This window comes from Plectrocnemia conspersa, unplaced genomic scaffold (genome assembly GCF_051122295.1).
Source record: "Plectrocnemia conspersa isolate PC_06_02 unplaced genomic scaffold, ASM5112229v1 ptg000001l, whole genome shotgun sequence".
Classification (NCBI taxonomy): domain Eukaryota; kingdom Metazoa; phylum Arthropoda; class Insecta; order Trichoptera; family Polycentropodidae; genus Plectrocnemia; species Plectrocnemia conspersa.
Genome location: NW_028277165.1, coordinates 23,938,795 through 23,956,333, shown reverse-complemented (window position 1 = coordinate 23,956,333; position 17,539 = coordinate 23,938,795). Strand labels below are relative to the sequence as shown.

General features: G+C 29.3%; 2 protein-coding genes across 6 annotated transcripts in view; both read left to right on the top strand.

The window, feature by feature from the left end:
- The window catches only part of LOC148239304 (uncharacterized), a 278,456-nt gene that overhangs the window by 197,086 nt on the left and 63,831 nt on the right, over positions 1 to 17,539 (top strand). The gene's annotated exons all lie outside the window — the stretch shown is intronic.
- Positions 2,377 to 17,539, top strand: part of LOC148239303 (4'-phosphopantetheine phosphatase-like) — a 105,197-nt gene continuing 90,034 nt past the window's right edge. For 2 of the 5 annotated variants that reach the window (XM_088182721.1, XM_088183020.1), the window contains exons 1-5: positions 2,386 to 2,492; positions 2,805 to 3,066; positions 3,315 to 3,520; positions 3,918 to 4,060; positions 4,124 to 4,412. In XM_088182721.1, the coding sequence (XP_088038847.1) occupies positions 2,825 to 3,066; positions 3,315 to 3,520; positions 3,918 to 4,060; positions 4,124 to 4,412 (880 nt within the window). In that variant the 5' untranslated portion in view covers positions 2,386 to 2,492; positions 2,805 to 2,824. Of the gene's footprint in view, positions 2,493 to 2,804; positions 3,067 to 3,314; positions 3,521 to 3,917; positions 4,061 to 4,123; positions 4,413 to 9,383; positions 9,758 to 17,539 lie in introns of those variants that run through there. The other 3 variants (XM_088182855.1, XM_088182947.1, XM_088182798.1) reach the window with 3 other exon arrangements.

The window sequence follows — 17,539 nt, the reverse complement described above, 5'->3', positions numbered from 1 at the left end:
CGAAATAAAAGGCATTGTTTTAGGCATAGATATAGTATTTTTGGGGATTATCTGTAGAACGAAAGGAAACAGCCGCAATGGTGTATGAATGACCAATACTTCATTAAATAGGAAGGCATTAGAGAATTTTAGTTTAACAATACGGCTTAATTGATCTTTTTCGTGCAAGCTTTTGTTATATAAATAATAAATTAGCTCCTTCGCTCACCTGGAGACACTTATTCTTACAGCTAAAAAATATTTATGTGTTTTTAATTGCATATTAGTGAAAAATAAATAAAGATCTACTATCCGAAATGTATTTTGTCAGTTTTAACAGAAATAATCCGAGTATTTTAATTATTTATATTTCTGTATCTGATTCAATCATGTCAGATATCCTCCAGAAGCATTTTTAGGTACAGACTTTAGAAAAGTAACCATTTAAAGTATAGATGATCCAGATCTGATATTATAATATAGTTAATGATCAAGCAATATAAAATTAATCATATTATTTGTTTATTTCAGATTAATATAAAATTTTGTTTCTTGTTACAACCTCAATATTTTTATTTATCTACATATAAATGATTACTTGTATGCAAATTAAATTACAGAAGCCAATTCGTAACACTAAGACGTCTCCCGAATCATGAATCATATTTTCGGTGTTTCTAATTTGTAGTTAGGAAACGTTTCGGTGGATCTGACTCATCAGAATATAGCCACCGACCAAAATGTGTCATCACTATGCCCTCCTCGGTTCGTTGTTGTTATACATACATATTTCAAAGTGATGAATATTCATTAAAACGTTAAAACATATTTCATTCGAACGAAACGAGCCATTTCCCACGAAGCTTTTAAGCTCTCTCGTACAAAGATTAAGATAAACGCACGATTTAACTAAACAAGGTTGTAAAAATTGTTCAGCAGACTTTTTACATAAACAAAAATACGATAATTATTACGAATTGAGATGATCTATATCTAATTGTATATATATATATATAATTAAAAAGTTGCGTTTAATAATATACCTACATGTAAAATGTATATGTTACAGTTAAAGCGTTAAATTTCGATGAAGTATACAATGCCTAGACAATGTATGCACTAACTATGAGTATACTTCCGCTAGATAATGTATGCTTTAACTCGCTAGTGAGTGCGTGAACTCTCCGACGTGAGCTAGTTACAACGTCAATGAACAAGATTTGACTGACGAGCGTTTTTAACAATCAACTTAAACGCGAGCGAGTAATCGTAGACACAATAAAAAATAGCGTTAGTCAGAACAGGGGACACCCCATGAATAACTATTTGCAACAAATTTAGTTTAAAGGAGGTTTATATAAATTGACAACAAGATTTACTTTACATAAATGCTTTAAAATATATATTAAATAAATAAATTATTTAATTTGAAATCCTACAATGAATAGTAACATTGTTCATAAAGTGATTTGACAGTGCATACATTGACTAGGTAATGTATGCATTATCGAAATTCACACTTTTTTTGTAACATATACAAATAATAATTACATAAACATATAGTTCAAGGTAGATTTTTACTGATAATGGTACAAATAATAAATAGGTCGGTGTTTCCGTTCTTGTTCTATTTTACAATATGTATTATATTTCAAGAGTAGGTTTAATTAATGTGAAACGAGTTATTATGTAGAAATATTTATAATTAAATAAACGTTTAACGAGCAATGCGACTTTTACAAGAGTTATAAAGATACACATAAACAACTAAATTGTTTAATCATTTATTCGCTGAAAATTATATTAAAATTTGCACTACTGCCATCTGTGAGTGAGTAGCATTTTTTATGTATAATATTTGCTATAAAAAAATATATTCGGCTTCTAAATTAAGGGCAAACTCAACAAGGTGTCACTTTTACATTTTATAATAATATTATTCTAATGAAGTATGATAGTTAAAAATAGACTATAATATATGTAAATCTCTAAAGGTTAATGAAATAATAAATAATCTTGCATTGCGGTTTCATAATAATCAGACGGATTTGGAATATTTACCAAAACATTAAAAATATTAAAGGCGAAGTCAAGGTAGTTAATTAGGCAAACAATGTGCAATGTCTATGGTTACTAATATTATATTTAACTAACAAAATAATAATTTAGGCAAAATATATAGGATTTAAACCTTAGGCTGATAAAATATATTATAATTCAAACCCATATAAAAAAAGTTTCTCTATTAATTAAATAACATATAAAATAAACTATTTTTAAATGCAAACTATTTTTCAAATTAAAATATAATACTTTATAATGTATATATCACAATCATTTAAACTATATTTTTTATTCATATTTAATTTTATTACAATATAATTTTTGTTTATGGTCGAAAAAAATAGTGTTATGTTTGACAGAACAAACAGCAGCGGAGCGGGGGGTCGGGGGCACCATTCAATTCCGAACAAGATAGCCTCGGACCAACGTTAACTCTCAAACAGTTTAAGGTTAGAAACATAAGTTTGCTAATATTTTCGCACATACATTAACATTGAAAGTCAAACTCTAACCTCGACCTTTGAAACTTATAAATTTACATATGCCAAAATTCATAATTTAAGTTAAAGTAGATAATTTAATTATAAGAACTAAGACGAGTTATAAATTCAACAACAATAATATTTACTCGATGATATGTCAGAAAGTTAATACGATTACACGTTTAATTCAAATATGTATCCTACATTAAATTCCTATTTTTATTAGTCCTGTCAACATTTATTTCTGTTTGTACTTATATTGTATTTTCTCTGCATTAGGATAGATAGGATGCGCAATTATGAATGAATCACAAGTTTGTCCATTGCTGTTGAATCCTTCGGAATACAATCCGGATACTATAGACCTTATAATCGACGATGAAGCGAGAGAGTTTTGGCTGAACTGCTTCGAAAACTTGATTAACAGAAATGTTTCATACGCGTTACAAAACAACATTGAAGACGCAACGGCCGAAGACAGAGCCGAGAAATTCAAAACGTGCTACATTGAAGCCATAGGAAAAATACGCAAGGATCCACTGTAAGATTAACTCGTTTACGTTCAACCTCAATACGAAATAATTCAATTACTTTACAATACAATATATTATATTCGTACGTTATCGTTATCGTTATCGTGCATCCGTTAATCTCTCAAGAACAACAGAATAATTGATAACGTATGTCTGACTGTTGTAATGTTTGCTTTTACTTTATCTTATCTGTGTTTTTTTTTATATATTGACAAAATGCTCTTAGGCTCGAACTGATTTATGTGTTTGATTACAGTTGTTATGGCCGATTGTCGGTGAGATTGCTGCTGGATTTGAAAGAGAACTGTTTACGATCTCAGGGATTCGTGGATCTGTGGCTGAAGCAGAAGTCGCTAGAAAATAATATATCGATCAAAAAGTTCAAAGAACGCTTAGACGAAATCGACAATATAAAAGATTACGATGAAAAATGGAAAGAGTTGTGCAAAGGTTTATTAGCAGGTTATTAATTGAATTAAAATATTCTCATAGATGAATGAATACTTTACAATTTTTTCTCCTATTATATCCATACTTATATGTTATAATTAATTAAATTAAATATAAATATTTTATTTATTGCCATTACATATCTACCTTCATTGGTCAACAAAAATGGTTTGACACTTATACTACAATTATTATGAATTAAAACGTCAAAAAGAAGGGCATTGAATTTAGAAAAAAATATAGAGACTATAACAAAATATTTTTATTATTGGTGTAAATATTAAATATTACCCATGACGTCTACAGTGTGTAAAATAATACTGATTTATTGCGAATTATTTTATATTATCAATTTTTAAAGCATCACATAAATAAATTATATTGTATCTATTAACTGCATATTTTTTAGGTAACATGTTCGATTGGGGGGCAAGGGCCATATCTGATATTTTAGAAGCAGATACGCAATTTGGTTTAAAAGAAGCACTTGAAAAAATTCAGAAACGACCTTGGCTCGTTGACGGATTAGATGAGTGGCTCAAAAGATTGAAGGTGATTTTTTTTACATATTAACACATTAAGATTCACAATTTGTATATTAATGATTAATTTCAGGGTCCGCCGCATATTTGTGCGACAATATTTGTCGACAATAGTGGCGTGGACGTCATTTTGGGCGTGTTGCCCTTTGTGAGACAATTACTGTTAAGAAACACGAGCGTCATAATGTGCGCTAATTCAGAACCTGCTCTAAACGACGTCACTCACAAAGAACTGAGGGATATATTAACAAAGGCTGGTGAAATATGCGATGTTATAAGGAACGCTAGGGAATCTAATAAATTGGTGGTTATGGAGAGCGGACAGAAGAGTCCGTGTTTAGATCTGAAAACATTGGATATAGGTAATTTATTTTATTATCTAATAAAAAAAATAGTCGATAACATTCACCCATATTTAATACAATTTTTATAAATAAAAATTATTTTAACACTAAAATGGCCGATGATACAACATGTGTCTATGATACCATATGTATTAACCTTTTCACTGCGGATGGCTTCCAATCGTGTCATTAAAAAAATCGCCAGTACTCATTGGGTTCCGTCTCCAAAAAGGATAGTGATGCCAGAGACCATCAGTAGCTAAATCGCGACGGTCTACCCGTCCAGGTCGTTTTTCATGACGACCTAGGAAGGAGGCCTAGCTTAGAGCCTGTATGCGCAGTATGCAGACGTGAAAACCAGGCTAGGTAATATCCGATCGCTAATGGGTCGAAACTCTTGAGCCTGATGCGACCGTGGAAGGAGTACTCATTGGGTACCTAAAGGTGCCATAAACCTTGAAACTTAATAATATGGTTATTTACTATAATTTAAGGCTGTAAATCACTTGAATTTATTGAACCATAATATTTTTTAAAATAACACATATTAACAAATTTCGAAATAATACGCAAAAATATCAACCGCAGTGAAATTGTTAAGGGATCACTTATTTTAATTTGTTTAGTACACAAATGTATCAGATCATTGAATGACAACTAGTGTTAAAACAAATATCTAGATCTCTATGACATAATACATGTAATTGATAGCAATCATGAATATTGGAGGTTATTCTCAAATTAAACTTTAAAAATGTGAAATAATAAAATTTTAAAAATATATTCATATTTATTGAATTGTTTTGTATACATTGATGATTTATTTATTACATTATTTATTTGAGCGATCGTAGACAGTTTGTGGCATCTGACAGCCGATTGTCTAAAGAATATTTTACCTCTTCGAGAGTTCCTCAAGGGTCCAACCTAGGCCCTCTGCTTTTCTCGTTATTTATTAATAACATAAATACGGCAGTTAAAAATTTTTATTTTTTTTGTATGCTGATGATTTAAAATTGCAGGCTACAGAGTGATTCAGATTCTTTAAGGTGATGGGCCTCTGTTTAGTGTCAGAAAATGTCATTTCCCCATCTCATTTACCATCAGAACATTTCTACAATCTCGGTGGGAACATTCTGTCGAGAAAAACTTACATTAAAAGTAAAAATTCTGTTCATAAATGATCAATATATATACATATGTATATTTAAAAATATGTCAATATATTTTTTGTATTGGTCTGTTTGGATGATTATTTATTTTTCGGTTCATCAACATTCGAGGCATCCATTTCAACAAAAAAAATAAAACTAAAAACCACCGACTCATGATGGCAAAATTTATACCAACCGAAAATTTCTTACGAAATTGCGTGCTATTTGAGTTTTTTTTTAAATATCTGCAAATTCGTATTCAATACTTATCGATGCGCAGAAAGCAATAGCAAACGAACATTTCATAATCATTTGAACTTTTTCCTGAAGCTTTTATGTATTCAGGAATAAAATTAACAGCACCAACTTTTTTTCTAACCATCTGTTGCGATGTCTATGAGATTTTTCAAATCTACCTGACGAATTTGCGCGCAATTTATGACAGCGTCTTTAATATCTCTCCCTGTGGTTATATCTTTCAAACTCACAAGATCGAGTAGTTCTTCTGTGACATTCATTTGACTGTCGACACCTCTAATAAAAATAACAAGCTGAGCATTAATAGCATTAATATCTGATGTTTCATCCAAAGCTAGTGAAAAATATATGAAGCTTTTTGTAATTGGGTTGAGCGATGAACAAATTTCTGTCGAAATGTCGGTTATTCTTCTTACTACAGATTGACGTGAGAGACTAATTTGAGTAAAAAGATTCACTTTTTCTGGACAGATTTCTTCAACTGCGTAATTAAACACTTTGATGTAGTCATCGTCTGTAAAGGGCTTCATTTTCTAAGCAATAATGTGAGATACTCAAAGTCTAGCACTGACAATACCGTTTGATTGTGCAGTTTGCTTGTGAAATATGTTTTGTTGAGTTGTCAGATTGATCTTTAATGATTGCCATCCGCCAATAGTAAGTTAATCAATTTCGCTATGTTTTTGTTCATATTGTCTTTTAAAGTTGTATGATTTTAAAATAAAATATAGAATCACGACAAATCAAACATACAGCGTTGTCTTTTATATGAATGAAAAAGTACAAATCTTTCCATTCACTTTGGAACTTTTGGTTCTCATCTTCAAGTTTTGTATTGAGTGTGTAGTCAGTTCTCGAGTTACGACGGGGTTCCGTTCCACCACCTTGGTCGTAAGTCGAAAATCATACAAAAAATAATTAAAAACAATGCATACATGCGAAATACAAAAACCACTTTTATTGCTGACTGCAAGTTGTTAATTAAATACTTTTTAGCAAATATCTACATAAATAATTTACTTATAAGAATTGATCTAGAGTATTTTTATCATCTGTGCTACTGATATCCATTGTTAATTCTTGAGATTTTTCAGCAAGTGCAGTGATAGTGCTTGTTTTACTTAAAAAAACGTCCAGGTTTGTTTGTACAGTTTGTTGTTTCTTTTCTCTATAAATTTCACAATAACACGCAAGTGCTTGCTGAATAAGGCCGTGTACCCTCGAAGATCTATCGATGTCTTTGCCCATATTTTCAAATTTTTTAATAGCATCATTGATTTGGCTAAAAGCTGCAGCCATGTCTTTTAACACAAATTTTTTTGGTGGTTCTTCGAGTTCATCTAATTCTTTTAGCTCCATTACATTTTTTTATGCAACTCGTTGTTCCTCAATCTCAATCAAATCTTGGTTTGTGAGTTCCTCAACATCATTTTCCAAAAGATGAATTACATCTTCATTATCAACTTCCAGATTAAGTTGTTGAGCACATTTTACAATAATATTTGCTATCTCATCTATTTCCCCTTCTTTATTAAAATACATATTATCATTATATCTTTTTAAGAATTTGTTCCATATGCCGTTCATACAATTCGTCGTTACTTTGGACCGTCCTTTTGAGATATTGTTTATTGCATGAAAGATGTTGTAATTTTTCCAAAATTCTCTCAATGTCTGATGTTTGTCTGTTCCTGCAATTGCTTGGGCAAAAGTGATTCTTAAATAATGGGTTTTGAAGTTAGCAATACCCCCTTGATCCATCGGCTATAGAATGCTGGTGGTGTTTGGAGGTAAATAAGCCACTTTTATATTTGGATGTGATTCCCCTAAGTGTGGAGGATGGCCTGGAGCATTGTCAAGAATCAATAAAATTTTAAAGGCTATGTCGTTTTCATCGCAGTTCTTCTTTACTTCTGGAATGAAACAGTTATCAAACCAGTCTTGAAATTATGTATGACATAAAAAAAATTTTTTTTTTACATTTTTTTTTTCTGTTGTAACTCCGAATGGTCGTAAGTCGAGGTGGTCGTAACTCGAGAACTACCTGTATATTATAAACATAAAAACAAGTACTAGCACGCATCACAACAAGAAAGTTCTAATTTTTTATTGTGATGCGTGCATTTAATATTTTACAATTATATTAGTAATTTACATTGGTATGATACTTACATTTCCTATAATAACACAAGTTTTTACTTAACCCTTTAAAAGCCTGCGAATTTTTAGTGAGTCACCTGTTATTTCTCTTCATACGACAGTATCTCTTTCTAAAAATAAATATAAAATACTTGGTTTACTGATAAATAAAGCTAGTACAATAATCTTTAATAATTAAAAAAAATAATAAATGACTCACCAATGAATCGCTGGCGTTTAAGTGGTTAAAAATAGAGAAAAATAATTAAAAATAAAATATATTTAACAACCAAAGAGTCGTCTATGCTTAGAATTTTCGTGTGCGTAATAATCCGGTCACCACGAAAAATCTTCTGAGATGCTTTGTTATGAGGAGCACGTTTCCTTTTGACGATCCGTCCTCTATGACACTAGTTCGCAGCATTCTTGAATCGGAATCTATATTTTGGAATCCCGAATAACCAAATATCCTCTTAACCATTTCATGTCTGAAATATATTTCAAAAGTTGTTCAAAAAGCAATATTATTTTCTTCTCTTTTTTTTAAGGTAAGCAATAAATATTCAACAATTTTTTTCAGAACGTTTACTTGAAAAAACACATTTTTTTATAATATAATAATAAAATTGAACAACAGAAATAATGATTCATAATACATAATTCCATCTTTGAAATTCGAAAATACCACAAATGTGCCGAACCCGTCCTTAAGCGTTGTGGAGGTTTTTGTATCCCTGTACCTATCTTTTAGGAGTTTTTGGAAACGATTCGCTGAGTTCTCGCCGAAAGTTGTATGTCGTTAAACATTTCTTTAATCTACCTAGATACTACAAATCTATGTTCCGTTTTTCACACATTCTTATACATCTTCTAATACATTCTTAGATTATCTAAATTCTACAAATCTATGTGCTGTTTTTTTCATTCACTTTCATTGAATCATTAATGCTTATTACTATAAAGATTAATATTAAACCTTTTTGTTCTGCTTTAAATATATCAACTTGAACACATTAGTTTGTATAAAGTATATAAAAAATCAAAATATACATAAATATGTATTTATATAAAAAAAAATATAAAGAAAGTAATTTTCTAAAAAATAAAAATTTACAAGATAAAGTCAGCTGCATCCTCTCAACTTCTTATTTTTAAAATACGCTGATTTTGTTCGTTGTTTCTTAACACTTGCTTAACAAATATATAGTTATTGATTTTTAAAATATGTTTTCAATCATAATCAATAATAATATTACAGCAATAAGCGATGCTGCTGAATTCATAATTGTTTTGTAAAGTCTAATTATTTAAGCTCCATCAATTATATTATTACCGAATGAATGTATTGCTAATATTAAGAAATTTATTAGTAAAAGAAACGTGTTTTATTCAAGTTATAAACCAAAGAGAAAGTTTTTATAATTATGTTGTTTTGCAGGTCTTTGCAAAGCCATCCGAGAAAAAGATGTAGACTTGGTAATTATCGAAGGAATGGGCAGAACGTTGCATACAAACCTTTTGGCGAAGTTTAATTGCGAGTGCTTGAAAATGGCCGTCGTCAAGAATCCGTGGCTAGCAAAACGACTGGGTGGTGAAATATTTTCAGTCATTTGTCAATACGAACCATAGATGTGATAATTTTTATTAATTTTAGACGGGTCTAGGTTGACACTTTTCTTTATTTTTTCTGTATTATGTATTAATTATAAGACAAGAATTTGACGTTTATATCCATAAAATTTCTTCTTCAAGAATATTATTGTAAAGTTTATTTAGTGGCGAACGACTGAAAATAATACATATGAAACTGAACATGTAATAATTTTATTTTTGCCAATAATACTTCATTTTTTAATCTAAAACTTTTGAATCTCGTATGTATTCATTTTTAAATATGTTGGACGTAACTTTTGTTCTGTTTAATTGTCTCGAGCTAGCTACTCACTGAAGTTTTGTGTTTTTAACATATGAAGTACTCGAGTTGTTCAACTTGTCAGCTCAGTTTTGACGAGTGTTGAGATTTATTCAAGTTGTGAAACGCACTTTCGTTAGATTGCTTCCAGGCCTTTCACAACATATCTTCGCGAACAACGAAACAACCTTTCGCATTAAATTTTGATACTTTTTACAAAACAAATGTGTTCAAGATGATTATACAAATTTAAACAGTACAAAGCTTTTAACCAATCTGTGTACTTACTATGTTAAAAGGTATAATTTAAAATAATTTAGTGAATATAAAAAAGCACATAGATTCGTAGATTGCCAATTAAATGTTCAATTGTGGATTATATATTTTTAATTTTAGTTTGGAAAATGGTAACTGTAAAATATGGGAAATTATAACACTTATTGATGTTTTAATAAATTGTTATCTGATTTCGGTTATACATCAAACTTAAGTTTTATGTTATATGCATGTATATTATTATTAATTTTACTCTATGCATGCGAAAATTTAATCATCAAAGATCGTTCAATACAATTTTATATAGTGTTTCATTGCTGAATATTTTTATTCTATTTTTTTTACATGAATACAGTGTAAAAAAGTAACTTTTGATATATTAAAACATCTGACATCTAGAATTATTAAACATTCATATGTATTAAATTTATTAAAAAGTTAATTTCTTTTAGTTTAAATTTACTGTTAAAACAAACTAGTGGTTTCATGAAAATGACCAAACTCCATAAGTAATGACTGATTACATGACCAATTGACTGGTTGTTTTTGTTTGTCTGAGTTTAATATAACTTCTTGGGATGTGTTTATATTTCAATTAATGTATAATTTTATTTTTTATTAATGTAAAATTTATCTGATCTTAAAAGACTAGTCATATAGATGGTTATATGCCTTTTATTTCTACATATATAGTAAATAAACTATACAAATAATTTATTGAGTTAATTTGGCATATATAGCTTCTTTACAATTGAAATTAATGTTCAAAATATATTTTCATAATATTGAATGTTAAATTCTAGATCTCGTATTTTGACCATATCAATAGTTTATTTTTTGCTCACATTAGTTTTAATATAAACACTGGGATAATTGACTGAAGTTTGATTACTGTATAAAATTTTAATCCATCTACTTTGAAGTACACTAATACACTTGTTAGCATGTTAATTAATATATGTTTATTATGTTGATGATAAAATTATATTGATGTATATTGAAACTGTTATTATTTTAATAAGAATTAAATATTTTCTCAATATCGAAAAAAAGTAGCTGTTATTTAGTAATGAATTTGATAAATTCCCAACCTAGAAACTGTGTGTATAAAGCTTCATTACTATATTCCGTGTTTAACGAATTAAAACACTAATCAAAATCTGCTTTAAATTTATTGATCGCATTTCTGAAAATTTGATAACACCACTGTTTGACAAGCAGTACACAAAACTCCATTGTTACTGAAAACAATTAAGTGTACACTTTTACGTCATCGCCATTGTTGAGAGCTTTATTCATACCATTATTTTAACATATAAAGAAGTATAATTTTAATATATTTTTATTGTTTACATTTACGTCATTAGTATATTAAAGGTTTTCATTAAGCGAAAATTTGACACCCATATATTTTATTATATAATATAAGTAGGTGCAACATTATCTAGAAATATTGCTCAACTCAGATTTTATGATGCTAAATATGTAGAGAACCTTAAGAAAATTACATTTATTAAAATATATATTTCGAAAGACTGAAACTCAGTTCTCACAAAATAATTAAAAGCTTAAGCCAGTGCTGCTAATATTGTGTTGTATTTGGCATTCCGTACAGAGTATAGTAATTAATTTAATACAAAATGCTCTTCATATATTTGTATTATTCAGAATTTTTTACAGATACTAATTTCAGGATGATTAAAAAATGAATATAAATAACAACTTCGTGGTAAAAAATTAATAACATTATTATTAAAATGTCTTATATAATAAATACACAGATCCGTGTGGAGCGTTTCCAATTAACCGTGAGTGACAATAAATATTTTATTAATAACTAATCAATTGTATTATTAATATTATTTTTGTTTATAGATATGTCTAAATAATCAAATAATTTAATTTTATATTGCTGCTATATCTATATTTATATAATATAATAGAGTACTGTCAAATTACATGAAATAAAGTAAATATTTAATTAAACTTAATTTACACTACTCTTTTCTCCTATGTGTTCTCCATTGATTTTTAACAGTTCAATGTTGATTCAAAATACAAAAATACTATCGAACATAAATATGTTTTAAATTTAATATATTGTTTGCCACCCGAAGGTGATAACGACGTTTCTCAGAATCACTTTAAAGATTGAAATCGTAATAAGGATTATTTAAAAAAAAATATTTATAAAGCGCGGATTTTTCGATTATTCACACATTTCCAGGTGCTTCTGAGAAACCTCATTTCTTTGCCAGGTACCAGGGTTAGCAACAGTTTTGAGCCAAGCTTGACAGTTGATCTTGAGTCATCAATCAAAACTAGGAAGACAGCGCAAGTACTTTCATTTTTCTTGATCTGATGCCAGGGTTTCTTTCAACCCACATTTTGGATTACCTCTCTACCAGCTAACCAAGATCCAGATAACGGCATATGTTTTTTTATAAATAAAAACCAAAATCAATGCTTTAAAGACATGTTATTATTATTTTTGATAATTTTAAATGATTTGTATAACTATTTATATAAGGCAGTTAATGTGTGAACTTCTTATCCCACAAAATCTCAGGGTTTGAGAATGGGATACCATTAGGAAAATCTAGTACCTACAAAAAAATAATTTATTTTTTCAGAACTATGTCTAATTAAAATTTTAATATCTGTTTCTATTTATAATTAATCAGTTATATTTATTTATATAGGAAATGACAAGTAAACAAAATAATTATAATATATTTTCTATGTTTTAATTAATGGGTTTAAATATGAATAATCAAAATTGCCATAAAATAAAATAACGTTATAATTATAGACATAATTGGGGACAATCGGAGTAATTAACAATAACGGTGGTGCTCAGAACAACTTCTCAAACATTAAAATTACTCAACCGAAATTAATTTCTTATAATGTTAGCAAACACCATTGCTTTGTCTGATAGTTTTAACGATGTTCTTAAAGAAAATAGTCGCACGCTAGTAGGAAGGGTGTAATTTTTATAGACAGTATGTTACTAACAGTTTATTATCCACTAAATGTTGACGTAACGAATTGACATGTTAATGACTAGTAAAAATAAAATAGAATATTATCGTTGGAAAGCTTGGGTTTTTTATGGTAAATTTATTTTAAGGCTGTTTAATGAAAGCACGTTTCGTGTTTACACTCGATAATACCACGACAACCAAAATTAAGACAAATGTTTATAATATATTTTAAAATATAATGTAAAAGAGTATATTTTAAAATGTAATGTTATGTTATGGATATAATGTTTTGTTTTTAACGTAGGCGGTTTGTCAAATCATTAAATTTTGTGTTTTATATTTTTAAAATAGTAAAAAACGATTTTTCACTCATAACTAGGTAAATGTGAAATGTCTGATATTGCTTCTGTACGTGTTTTATATATGAATGTCTATTAGAACATTTTTTATCATAATAAAAATACAGCCTTGGCCATAATAATGGGGCACCCCTTAAAATGGCGTGTAACTCTTTACAAGTGCAAAATCTGACCGAAATATTTCAGCAGATAGTTTTACCATGCAAAGGAATTTGTCACTTGCATTTAAAAAAAGATTTCGGTCTTTATTTGTCGTTAAATTTTTTTATTTAAATATTTATTTTTAATATTATATAGACATTAAAAAAATGCATAAAAAACGCCAAAAGCAGTTGGAAGTAAAAGTAAAATATATTTGATAATCAAACAATCAACTACATATGTTCAGGATTTTCGGTAAAAGGCGAGTATCGTTTTACTCAGAACAGTGGTGGAGAATCTGGCGCAGGGATGATGTCCGTGGAAGATCCTCAGGGATCTTGTAGTGACAGTGTCTAGAGGTGGTTCCTCTTGCTACGATAATCGTGCTCGGAAGTTTCAGGTCGTATATTCGCGTCGGTCGGTGGGGGCACATCTGCTGGTCTCTTCGTGTATCTGCCGGAGTCTTGAAGACACTTCCGGAGTCTGCCAGGTGACTGCTTGTGACTGCATTTCCAGGCTTAAGTATCCAGGACTGCAAAGCTTGCTGACCAATCACAACATTCAGTGATCATCATTAACAACGACTTATTTATACGCCTTTCGAGGTCGAATTGTGCAACGGGAATGCTGTGGCCTCACGGTGCTATTTATCTTCCTGTGATATATTGTTTCCCGTGACTGTTTCATAACGAAGAAATATTCATTCAATGCACCGGAGAATCATTGCGTGTTAATTATGAAGAAACCTTTTAGTTCTAGCTGTAACGAGAGCCTTTATGTAATTATTGTCTAAATAATCACTTTTGGTCAAAGTAATTACGCAACTTTCAAGAATAGGATCCCATATAAACGAGGCTGTGTGTGATCCCCACATAACATTTAAAGGCTGTCGGTGGAGAGTACTGGCGTATATGTAAATATGTTGTACAGCCTTGGTATTTTTTTTAAATAGCCGTTTTTGCGCTGCGCGCCAAATACACTCTAATATTTTATAAATTAAGAAATTTAGATTTAGAGTACACAACATTTTACACTGCACGATAAAACAGGCTACGCCCTTCTCTTTATTTAAAATTCAACTTTAATTTTTTTACTCTTGAGTTTGAGATGTATATCTTCATATTTTATATTAAATGTTTTCTAAAGACTGTATTGCTTATCTTACATTATTTTTATTTAATAAAATTATTCACATTAAATAAAACTATCACAAAATGGATCTCTATGTTTCCAGTTTATTTGGCAATTTAGCACAAAAAGTTGAAAAATCTATGAATCAGTGACATTTTATTAATTGTAATAAAGCTTTCAATTAGTAAGTGTCAACGTGCAGCTGTGGCTTTATGTTATTAATAGTGTAAATAAAAAAATCGATTCTGCGGCTGGAACCGAATCGGCTCTGGATAAGCTATTTTAGCACTTTTATTTAATTATTTTTGCACAGCATATATATATATATATATATATATATATATATATATATATATATATATATATATATATATATATATATATATATATATATATATATATATATATATAATGCCTATTTATGAGTAAAATATCTCAAAGTCCTGCAATTCTTGAATGTACAATAGTTAAATAATAAAATGAATTAAGTATCATAATATTGTCAATAGTAAAATTATTAATATTTTTGTACAGCCTATCCAATTGAGCCTCAAAGTTTTTAAGAGAGGCGCCGCCGGTCGTAGTCTTCCCGTCAAAGCCCGCCCAAGAAAATGGCACGTTAGTGTTACCAAGGTGCCGCCTAGTTAAATTGCCCCTTTTTTTATTATATCAGATTATGATAAAACAACCTTAAATTTAAATATTAGCTAAAAATGACAAAGCACATATTGAGTCTGAAGAACACACACTAATTAGCACTTCCATTGTTTCTTCCACTTAAATTTTAAAGGTTTTTTTCCCTTAAATTGTAAATACCACCGTTTTATTTTTTATTACATTGTATATTATTAACAAAACCGAAAACATGAAAATGGTTATAAACATGTATTGTATTTAATGGTTTAATGTAAAATTAACAATCTTTTTAGTGGGGACACTAGTATGATATATTCTTGAATCATATAATTAACACTTCAATACAATTATTTAAAGATACTCTTTATGAGACACACTGTAGCGTTTAAATTGTAGGTCGTTTCGTCCGAGAATCGAGAGTTGTCATTATTCGACCAGACGTCACACTTTGTAATTGGGGCCAAAGTACAAGTCGGTGTCGTACCTTTGAGCTCCAGGACTGAAATAAGGGGTCATTTAGAATAAATTATTACATATAGAATTTAATTATTTTTTATAAAGAAAAAAACATAGACGCCAGCCACTCTTTCACTGTTACTAATTATCGTGATTTCGTTACGAGCCCTATTGAAAGCGTATCATTCGTTTCTAAATTAGGGTGAGACATAAAATTCGTAGATATTTAAGTTGTAATTTGTGATGTTGAAAAAATGTTATATTTGAATATTCGTTTAATTAAAACACGATAAATATATGTAATTTACTATTATAAATACAATATCTGAATATGTCTCTTAAAGCTTTTTAAATGAGTAATACATTATTTAAAAATGCAATTTAGTATCGTTTAATTTAACATAATTGGCATAGCTGTGAACTAATTTAAAATACCTGGGAAGAATATTTAATTAATTATATGTATTTCATAAATATTTAATAAGCATTCAAAATTCAGATTAAAATATTAATGAATACCATTCATGAAATATCAAAGTTTAGGATATACCTTAAAGCATCCCTTTATTGATGCTATTTATGTAACACATAAAAGCTACTTTTAAGTGATCTTACATTTTACATACATACATAAATATTTAAATAAATTTACCATCAATAATAAAATCATATAAATTATTATACTTCGACGTTGCATAATTTTTTTATCAAAAAATAATACTTATTTTCATACAAATTTAAAATTGCTAATACAGGATGATGCATAGTTAACTACTTATTTGTGACATTTAGAATCAGTATCAGATTTTTTCAGAAATCATTTAAAATAGGGGTGTCAAATCAAACCTTTTCGATCTTTCAGACTGCATTGCCCAAAAAAGAATTGTCAAGGTCGTATATATAATTTCATATTTATTTTCTACAACTTAACTTTTTCCACAAAATATTATTCTTAATGCAAGCATATTTTTAATGTCTTTATTTTGCTTATCATTTCTATATACGTGCATCAATATATGGTTTAATAAGGCACTCCGACAAAGCCGCGCAGGACAATCCCGCGCCGACTAAGCCGCGCAAAGTCAAAACAAAGTTAATTTTATAACATGGTTTTTATTTATTAATAATTACAAATATATATCGGAAAAGGGAGGCGTCTCGCTACCGCTCGCGCCGACTTTCAATGTAGAACCAAACAACCTAACCTTTTTTAATGATATTGTATTGATTTCTTTTCATTTCGGTATATTTTGTAACTGTCTAGCATCATCCAATCTATGACTAACTGTTCAAAAAGCGAATCACTAGTGATAGAGCTGTCCACAAAACAAAATAATTAGAATTAAAAAAATCATTTTCTTTCATTTTATTCAATTTTATAATTTTGATTTGCGCGGCAATGTCGGCGCGGCTTTATCGTCGCAGAAATGTCGGGGTTGTATTGCGCGGGATTGTCTTGCGCGGCTATGTCGGGGCGGCTTAGTCGGCGCAGAATTGTCCGGCGCGGCTTTGTCGGGTCCCCGCTTAATAATGGAAGTAATTTTACTTTTTGTATGCTTCATACGGGAAAAAATAAATGTACTCTCCAGAAGAGATGGCAGTGCATATTCTTATAGTAATATTAGGTATTTTTAATATGCTGGTATATAAGTATAATAAATACACTTGAATAAATAATTAAATTAAATTACATCAG